Source organism: Dysidea avara, chromosome 3 (genome assembly GCF_963678975.1).
Source record: "Dysidea avara chromosome 3, odDysAvar1.4, whole genome shotgun sequence".
NCBI classification, from domain to species: domain Eukaryota; kingdom Metazoa; phylum Porifera; class Demospongiae; order Dictyoceratida; family Dysideidae; genus Dysidea; species Dysidea avara.
The window spans coordinates 43,620,429-43,629,628 of record NC_089274.1 but is presented as its reverse complement, the minus strand read 5'-3'; the positions used below and the strand labels follow the sequence as shown (position 1 = coordinate 43,629,628).

The following is a 9,200-nucleotide window of genomic DNA, read 5'->3' as shown; positions in this document are numbered from 1 at the left end:
ACGTCCATGGTACGTTGGAGTTTAATTAAGATGGGCCGTGGCCTAGATTGATTCTGTTTGAATTTCCCAAGACGAAAACAGTCGATTACGTGATCAGGGTTTATCTGAACCTTTATACTACTAAGGGTTTCTAAAACGGCTTTAACATCATTCTGTTGTCTTTCGTGTCTAGATGTTCTTGAAGAGCATTCATCGATACCATACAAAACAACATTGGATTTGCGATCAGGCACTTGTTGAGTAGGATTGGCTGTATGTCTATCAAGGGCATTTTACGTTGTTTGGATTTGGTCAACCAGCTTTGTCTCCTGCAACTGCAAGGTTTCTATTTTATTAGACAAATCGGACACAGCCTTTTCGATTTTGCAGTGTGCTGAAGCCAGTTGCTCAAGATCTGCTGATAAGGTTGAGACAGTTAGATCTGGTTGGGGTAGCCCAGCCTGGTGGATCATCCAATCATTAATGATACTTTTGAGACGAGTTAGACAATCATATAGAAGCTTGGCTGAATATTAATAATAATATCTATCTTGGTGTTGCCAATAATGATGTATAGCTCTCTCCTGTATGCTTTGTATGCATTTATACTGTACATGTGTACACATCACTGTGCCATTGCCACACCGATGATGTACCAGCACTTAGCTACTAGTGGCCTCTAGTTCGATACCATTATTTTATTATATCCAGTGTTGGGCAAGTTACTTTTTAAAAGTAACTAGTTACATATTACATATATTACTTGCAGCTGAACTATTTAGTTACAGTTACATATTACCCATAAAATAAAGTAACTGTAATAATATTACATATTATATTACTTTGTGTCCATAGCCTTAAGCTGTCACGTGTGAAACTACCACCTTATCACGTGACACGATTGCGTTGTTGGACAATGTGCAAGTCTTGATATAAGTAAGTAGCTGGTGAATAAGCCTCACTTAGTAAGTTTCATTACTTCGTTGTGGCTAGGCGTTACTCAGTGGGTTACTAAAGAGATTAGTAACTTCGTTACTTTTAGCAATAATATTACGTAATATTAAATTCGTTACAGTAACTATATTACTTAGGTAACGCGTTACATTTGCAAGTAAAGTAACTTGAGTTATATTACCTGTTTTTATAGCGTATTTCGTTATATTACTTTGTTACCACAAAAGTAATAATATTACGTAACGCGTTACATAAGTAGCGCATTACTCCCAACACTGGTTATATCTGTCACTATTATGCCATATGGACCTTATCCGCATTGACGTCACGATATAAAAATGGCGGCGTTAGTGTGGGGAGTTTGTACAGGCAACCATTGAGAGGGTTTGTATTTCGCCATGAACAGTGTGAAGAATTCAAGAGAAAGTTCAGGTAAGGTATTTTATTTATTGTCCGATGTAGAAAGGGCTATTTTCGTACTAAATAAGAGTTCTAAGGATGGTTTTTTAAAAGATGGTTCTCGTGAGGCTTCTCCGAAGGGTTGTAAACGCTAGGCAGACCAACTTATTTCCTTACACAATCTGCTTAAAGGTTGTTGGGTAGTGCGAAAATGCGTAGTAGTGCGATAGCATGCCGGCCCAAGTCGTGTTTCTTGTTGACCCGTCGGCAGTGCGGCGGCGAGGTAACGTGTTTTGTTCAGGCTCTTATACATATACATGTATTCATGATAACAGTTTGTAGCTCTTAATAGAGATGGTCGGTGATTTAGCAAAATTTTATGTTGAATGTTGACAGATTCTACCTTGCTGTCCACCTGGAGTCAAATTGTTAGTAGTCACAGTTCAGTAGATCATGCCAGTGAGACCACTGAGAGTAGTGCCATGAGAAGGCTTGGTAAGAAAATGATCAAGATTGTACATGTGAACTGACTTCAAACATTTTATGTAGAAGCTGAAGGTGATGTTTGTGGCTTTGATCATGATGTAGCAGGTGGTGACGGAAGATATTATGGTTAGAGGCTTTCATCATATCAGCTAGCTAAATAATAATTTGTTTATTTGTATGTAGATGCTGAAGATAATGTCTGGAGTCTTGATGATAGCAGTGTTGCAGTAGGTGACAGAATTCTCGGTAGCTAAGATATATATGTATTTTGCTTACTTATACGATAATTTACAGATGCTGAAAATAACATTCCTGGCTTTGTAAACCAAGATCACAGTGTGATGGAGGATGAAACAATGCTATCCAATGGTTAGAGATTATATATCACAGCTACTTGCTGATTTGTTGGCATATCCATTTTATAGATGCTGAAGGTTATGCCCAAAGTCTTATGTGTCACACAGGAAAGGATCACAAATTGCTTGGTGAGATACTGCATCATTTGTTTATATAATACAGCCATTTATGTAGATGTAGAAGGTAATGTCCTAGCAAAACCTAAGGGTGTGATGGAACTTGAGTATGATAGCCAATTATTGGGAACTGAGAACCATATCGAGGGCTGTAATAATGTTGAAGGAGAACCTGATGATATTTTGGATACTGGTATTCTATTGCTGGCAGAGTGTGATGTTCCTGGCTCTTCGCTGGATGGTAAACATCCATCTGAATTGAATGTTATGCAGTTGAAAAGATGGCTTGTTTGCCGTGGGGCACCAACTAATGGGAAAAAGCCAGAACTGATTGAAAGGTATGTTCATCAATACATGTATTTTAAATCAATAGTTAAAATTTCAGAGTTTGTGATTTCATTAAATATGGATGGGACCTATATCTGATTGATCCAGATGTTGGCATAAACGTTAAGAATAAGTTACAATCCGTATCTGCAAAGCATAGAAATTTTCTTGATGAAAACCTATTACAGTCAGTACCAAAAGCTAAAGACAATCAATGGACCAAGGATATACACAAATGTCCTAAAATTACATTTGGCACCATTTTTAAGTTTCTAGTCGATCGAAAATGTTTTCTAAGAAATGCAGATTATGTTGAAAGTGCTATGGAGAGGAGAGATAGCTGTTCAGTTAAGGATGTTGGCAAACAGAAGTTGATAAGTAATCTTGGCTCAGAGGAATCTATTGGTTTCACTCGACCATTGGACAAGGCATACCGTTTCTTTCAGGATGGGCATGTTCAAAACATCAGATACCATCCTATGCCCAACCAATTGGACTACATTTGCATTGGGGCCGATGTCTTACCGTCTATGAAGAAAGACAAACTTTATAAAGTGTATATAGTCCTATCAGAACTAACAAGTGATGTCGCTAAGGCTTTCTGTGCATGCCCAGCTGGGCTATCTGTGCATGCCCAGCTGGGCTATCTGGTTGCTGTAATCATGTCACAGCTACTCTCTACTGTCTACAGAACTATTTCCATTTAAAGCTGAATGAAGAAGATGAAAAAAGTTGTACAGAAAAACATCAACTCTGGAACCAGCCAAGAGACAAGAAAGTAGATGCAAGACCTACCAACTTAGTTACACTAACAAAGAAGGTGTATGGTGTAGAGAAAAGAATCAAAGTTTGCACTGTTAACCAATGGGACTGTCGACCAACTTCCAGAAGAGCTGTTCCACCTGACAGGAGGCCTAATTTAAGAAGTAGGCTGTTAGCTATAGACCAAAAGAAGAAAGAGGCTGCTGTCCATGCCGTTGCTTCAGCCACTAATGTAGCAGAGACAAAAAAAGCCATTGAAGCACAAACAATGCTCAGTAGATATGGGACATCTTGTTTTTTGCAATTGCTTGATGATGAACCAGCACCATCAGAAGATAGACTTCAAAGGGCTAGAGAAGAACGGATTTCAAAAGCTAAAGCAATGAAATCAAAATTTCAGCAAGAATTGTGTAATTTGGTAGATATTATCAATCATGATCATTGTTATAGTTCCTCTACTAATACAGCAGTCCCTTATGAAGTTGATAATTCTGAAGTACCTCCACCGTCGTATCTTGTGAGAAATCTGTACGAAGATCATATTTGTATTGGTCCTTCAAGAGCTATTGATATTGAAGCCAGCACACGCAATCAGTCTATATCAAATGTTTGGCATGAAGAGAGGATGCTACGAATCTCAGCATCAATAATGAAAACTGTTTGTCATAGGAAGAAAGACACTGACGCTAAGGCATTTATCACTAATAAGTTGGCTCAAAAATCCATCAATTCTCCAGCCATCAACTATGGACGAAAGAATGAAAGTAGAGCAATTGATAGTTATATTCATTATCAAAAGAAACAGGGCATAGACGTAACAGTCCACAAATGCGGCTTGTTTATTAATGTTGCCATACCTTGGCTAGCTGCCACTCCTGATTCCCTTGTTATAATAGATGGTGAAGACATGGGATGTTTAGAGGTAAAATGTCCTTTTGTATGTGCAAAAAAGCCCATAACTGCAGCTGCTATGGAGAAAACATTTTGTCTGCATACAAACAGTAACGGAGAATTGCAACTTAAGAGAAGCCATCAATACTTTTATCAGGTGCAGACCCAGTTGTTCGTGACTTGATTGTCCTGGGGTGATTTTGTTTTGTGGGCTCCAGGAGGAGACATTCACGTAGAAAGGATTTTCTACGACCAAGCATTCATTGAAGAAGCAATATCTAAGGCCAGAGTATTTTATTTTGATAAATTTTTGCCATCCATTGTGCCATATTTCATCATATCACAGGCTTATGAACATTCTGCAATAGGTACAGATCTGAGTACAGACAACCTTTCAGTGAAGAGAGCCCCTGTAGAATCATATGATGAAGTTGAATTTTTGTGTGTTTCAACAGTGAGCAGGCCACAACCACCAATCAATATACTACAGCAACTGCACTGTACACCACACACAGTGTGTGGTGATGGAAATTGTTTGTATTATTCCATTGCTCACCAGGCTGGTTATATTGAACCGTCTTCACGTGGAGACAAATGTGTTGGACAGCAATTAAGGATGTTAACCCTAATTACCATGCAGAAGTATCCAGATGTAAGAACTGAGGAAGGACTCTCACAACAGCAATGGGAGACAAAAAAATTTGCAGGCTACTGAATGGGGTGGTGATTTGGAAATACGCTTGCTTGCCATTGGAATAGGAAGGGAAATAGTGGTAATCACAAGATCAGGTGATAAATGCACCTCTGCACGGAGGTTTTTATGCCACCCTCCACCTGTACCTAAAATGAGAGGTGGGATTTTCATTCCTATGGACTTGGAAGATTTGCTTGATCAATGGAATAAGTATAACCCACCACCTCTTCTCATTATTTATAATGGCATAAATCATTATGATTCCACAAACTCTTTATGAATCACATGTAAAAATTTAGCGTACAATTACTATTTTGTATTTATGTATGTCCATTGATAATTCTACCAAACAATAATGTAATTACAATTATACTGCTAACATACTAATGGAGGTCCAAAGTTACTAAGCATGCAGCAAACGTACACAACATGACTAACAGAATCCCACATAGTTGCAGGAAGAGTGTCCTGCAAAATTTTAAACTCTTTGACTCGTCCAATGCTTCTTTCCACATGCACCCTTAGATGAGCAATTTTCTTGGTAAGAAATACATCATTGGGTGTCATTTGCACTTTTCCTTGAAGAAATGGCGGAATGTTCAAACGTACACCACGAGGAATCAACAAGTCATGAATAGTAAAACCTTTGTCAGCCATGACCTCATCTCCTGGCTCTAGTTTATCCAATAGTCCACTGACTTCTACTAATTTTCGGTCAGATATCAATCCTTCGTAAGCTTCCGAAACAAATGAAATTGCTCCACTGGGAGTTACACCTATTAAAACTTTTATCGTATTCTTGTTTTTGTAGGCAGAAAATGTACAAGCTTGAGATAACAGGGAAGATGGCCTTTCAACTGCAAATTCTGTTGCGTCAATAATAATTCTTGTATTTGGGTACTCTTTTTTGAATGAATCAGGCATATACTTTTTTACTACATGCCATGGTGGAAATTTCTCAATGGACTTAAGGGTGTGGAACATCAAGTTAATCCACGTATTAGTGATTCTTGAAACTGTTGCTTGTGAAACATCAAATCTATTAGCAACATCTAGCTCAGGTAGTCCAGCTCGGAGCCTAACAAGGGTTAAAAAGAATTGCTCTTTCAATGGAAGCTTGTACTTTGGTCCAGTTTTTACATCATCATAATTAGATCCACAGCGCCTCCCACTCCACTGTCTCATCACTAATGCATCTGATTCCAACATCTCATAAAAAGCCATTAAAGTTTCGTAGTCTACAAATCCTGTATAAAACTTCATCAACTTTGCATCATCCCTGATGTTCTCAAGCCTAAATAAACTCTTTTTAAGCCTGTTTTCTGTTTCTGCCAGTTGATTTTGAAGACTAATAACCTGAGTTTGAAGGTTAACAATCACATCCTGTTGGTCAGGTTCCTCAGCGGTTTCTGCACTAGGTTGTATATCAGTAGAATCCATACTGACAGAAAGAATTTCTGCTTTCATTTTCTTTCTGCTATTCGTTGCACTAGCCATCCTCTCATTAGGTTTTTCATCCTCCAATAAAGCTTGTGATGCTTTTTGAGATGTTCGTGATCTGCGTTTAAAGCATTTTCTCCAAGGAAAACAGGATGGAACTGCATCAGGTTTTAGCCGCCGTCTCTCACAATTTAAAAGAAAATCAGTAGAAAGAAAATGGTCAGAACAAATTTTGGTACTTTTCGTGACAACAAAATCCTCATTAAGATCACGATGAATCAACCCAATCCATGTTTTTCCCTTCTTTGACTTGACATCAGGAAGGTTGTGAAAGGAAACTTTTGAGGACTCATCCCTAAACTTATTCTCGCCAGAAGAATTGTAACACCCAGGCACACAACAATTGTACCCATTCCAAGGTTTGCTTGAGCTTCCAACAGCTCTGTGAAAACTAGTACTGTTCAATGATTGTGAGTCTGGAATGAAATGATTACAAATAGATATCACAATGCACGACAATTAGTTACCTGAAGAATTTGTAGTCTTTCCTTCTACACATTTTGTAGGCCCAGAGCTGATTGTAATGTTGACATCAATATTGGTGTTTGGCTATGACAAAATATCAGCTTCAGTATCTATAAAAATGCAAGTCAACATTTATGGCTCAAGCTTGGTATATGGCTATGATTTGCAGTCTGTTGGGCAGCTACAGAATGTGCAAAGCGATCGCCACTACCACTACAAGCTCCAGGTAGAGACAGAATCTGTCTCCACTTGGCAGACAGAATCTGCCAACATCAAACCCTTTATATTAGTTACAAAAATGTGTCAACAAAAAGTAAGAGCCTGAAACTATCATACTCAAGTTCCATCACACCCTTAGGTTTTGCTAGGACATTACCTTCTACATCTACATAAATGGCTGTATTATATAAACAAATGATGCAGTATCTCACCAAGCAATTTGTGATCCTTTCCTGTGTGACACATAAGACTTTGGGCATAACCTTCAGCATCTATAAAATGGATATGCCAACAAATCAGCAAGTAGCTGTGATATATAATCTCTAACCATTGGATAGCATTGTTTCATCCTCCATCACACTGTGATCTTGGTTTACAAAGCCAGGAATGTTATTTTCAGCATCTGTAAATTATCGTATAAGTAAGCAAAATACATATATATCTTAGCTACCGAGAATTCTGTCACCTACTGCAACACTGCTATCATCAAGACTCCAGACATTATCTTCAGCATCTACATACAAATAAACAAATTATTATTTAGCTAGCTGATATGATGAAAGCCTCTAACCATAATATCTTCCGTCACCACCTGCTACATCATGATCAAAGCCACAAACATCACCTTCAGCTTCTACATAAAATGTTTGAAGTCAGTTCACATGTACAATCTTGATCATTTTCTTACCAAGCCTTCTCATGGCACTACTCTCAGTGGTCTCACTGGCATCACTGGCATGATCTACTGAACTGTGACTACTAACAATTTGACTCCAGGTGGACAGCAAGGTAGAATCTGTCAACATTCAACATAAAATTTTGCTAAATCACCGACCATCTCTATTAAGAGCTACAAACTGTTATCATGAATACGTGTATATGTATAAGAGCCTCAGAACAAAACACGTTACCTCGCCGCCGCACTGCCGACGGGTCAACAAGAAACACGACTTGGGCCGGCATGCTATCGCACTACTACGCATTTTCGCACTACCCAACAACCTTTAAGCAGATTGTGTAAGGAAATAAGTTGGTCTGCCTAGCGTTTACAACCCTTCGGAGGAGCCTCACGAGAACCATCTTTAAAAAACCATCCTTAGAACTCTTATTTAGTACGAAAATAGCCCTTTCTACATCGGACAATAAATAAAATACCTTACCTGAACTTTCTCTTGAATTCTTCACACTGTTCATGGCGAAATACAAACCCTCTCAATGGTTGCCTGTACAAACTCCCCACACTAACGCCGCCATTTTTATATCGTGACGTCAATGCGGATAAGGTCCATTAATGCTTTACAGTGACCAGCACTGAAGGTCTGCAGCAACATGTGCTGCAGCCTTAGGATTACCTAACCTAATTTCAAGGACTTAGACTTAGTGACTTATAGCTGAAAAGGTATCACACCGAAATTATCCTTCTTGGAGTAGGCCGGGGCTGAAAACCGTGATAAAGATCGAGATACTCTAATAGAGCAGTCGCTCTAATAAAGCAATGAGTATGTAGCGAGCTATGTACGGATTTTAATGTAGTTTATCAGCTATAAATGCGTATCTGGTGAGGTGGAAAGCTATTGTGAGTTGGTTGTGACCTTTTTTTTTTTTTTTTTTTGGTCTCACCTTACCAAACCAGAGATAAGTCTAGGTCAGCCCAGCCCCCCCTCATATCAACTACTTTCTCCGCCCCTGATTGGAGCCTGCTGAGAGGCAGCTTTGGAAATTAACTGATCTCTGACACATGAACCGTATTCAAAAGCAACTAGAACAGCACAATATGATAAGAGTGTGTACTAAGACATGGTTGCATACAATGTTACATGGGGTGCGTGTTAAAGCATTATAACTGCAAATAAACAATTCTCCCCCTCCACTGATTTCTGGTTGGAAACTTGCCAATAATTTTATTTGGCATTATTGTGTTCACATAAAATAGGTAGCTATCACTATAATATACACTACATCATATCCTGATATCATGCCTCTAAAAAGTTTCAGGTTGTTATGTTGATAACAAATAGATTTTGTGTAATGTCACACAATTGTACAATCAC

The 9,200-nt window shown here is 38.5% G+C and overlaps 2 protein-coding genes across 6 annotated transcripts; one reads left to right on the top strand and one right to left on the bottom strand.

The window, feature by feature from the left end:
- Nucleotides 1-1,235: 1,235 nt before the first annotated feature.
- Nucleotides 1,236-5,335, top strand: LOC136251135 (uncharacterized). The gene is made up of 8 exons (XM_066043514.1): nucleotides 1,236-1,365; nucleotides 1,729-1,827; nucleotides 1,882-1,944; nucleotides 2,002-2,064; nucleotides 2,113-2,187; nucleotides 2,244-2,303; nucleotides 2,350-2,629; nucleotides 2,677-5,335. Exons 1-8 carry the CDS (start codon nucleotides 1,332-1,334, stop codon nucleotides 3,323-3,325), a joined length of 1,323 nt encoding a protein of 440 aa, XP_065899586.1. The 5' UTR covers nucleotides 1,236-1,331; the 3' UTR covers nucleotides 3,326-5,335.
- Nucleotides 5,221-8,439, bottom strand: LOC136251132 (uncharacterized). 5 transcript variants are annotated; one of them, XR_010698953.1, is made up of 8 exons: nucleotides 8,310-8,439; nucleotides 7,838-7,945; nucleotides 7,721-7,783; nucleotides 7,601-7,663; nucleotides 7,478-7,552; nucleotides 7,362-7,421; nucleotides 6,933-7,014; nucleotides 6,743-6,881 (listed from the first exon to the last, which is right to left on the bottom strand). XR_010698953.1 is itself a non-coding variant. In XM_066043511.1 (7 exons), exons 1-7 carry the CDS (start codon nucleotides 8,341-8,343, stop codon nucleotides 7,221-7,223), a joined length of 498 nt encoding a protein of 165 aa, XP_065899583.1. In that variant the 5' UTR covers nucleotides 8,344-8,439; the 3' UTR covers nucleotides 7,081-7,220. The 5 variants fall into 5 exon arrangements, 3 of the variants coding, with proteins under 3 accessions (XP_065899581.1, XP_065899582.1, XP_065899583.1); XR_010698952.1 differs by having other exon boundaries at nucleotides 6,814-6,881; nucleotides 6,933-7,040; XM_066043511.1 differs by lacking the exons at nucleotides 6,743-6,881; nucleotides 6,933-7,014 and adding an exon at nucleotides 7,081-7,315.
- Nucleotides 8,440-9,200: the final 761 nt, after the last annotated feature.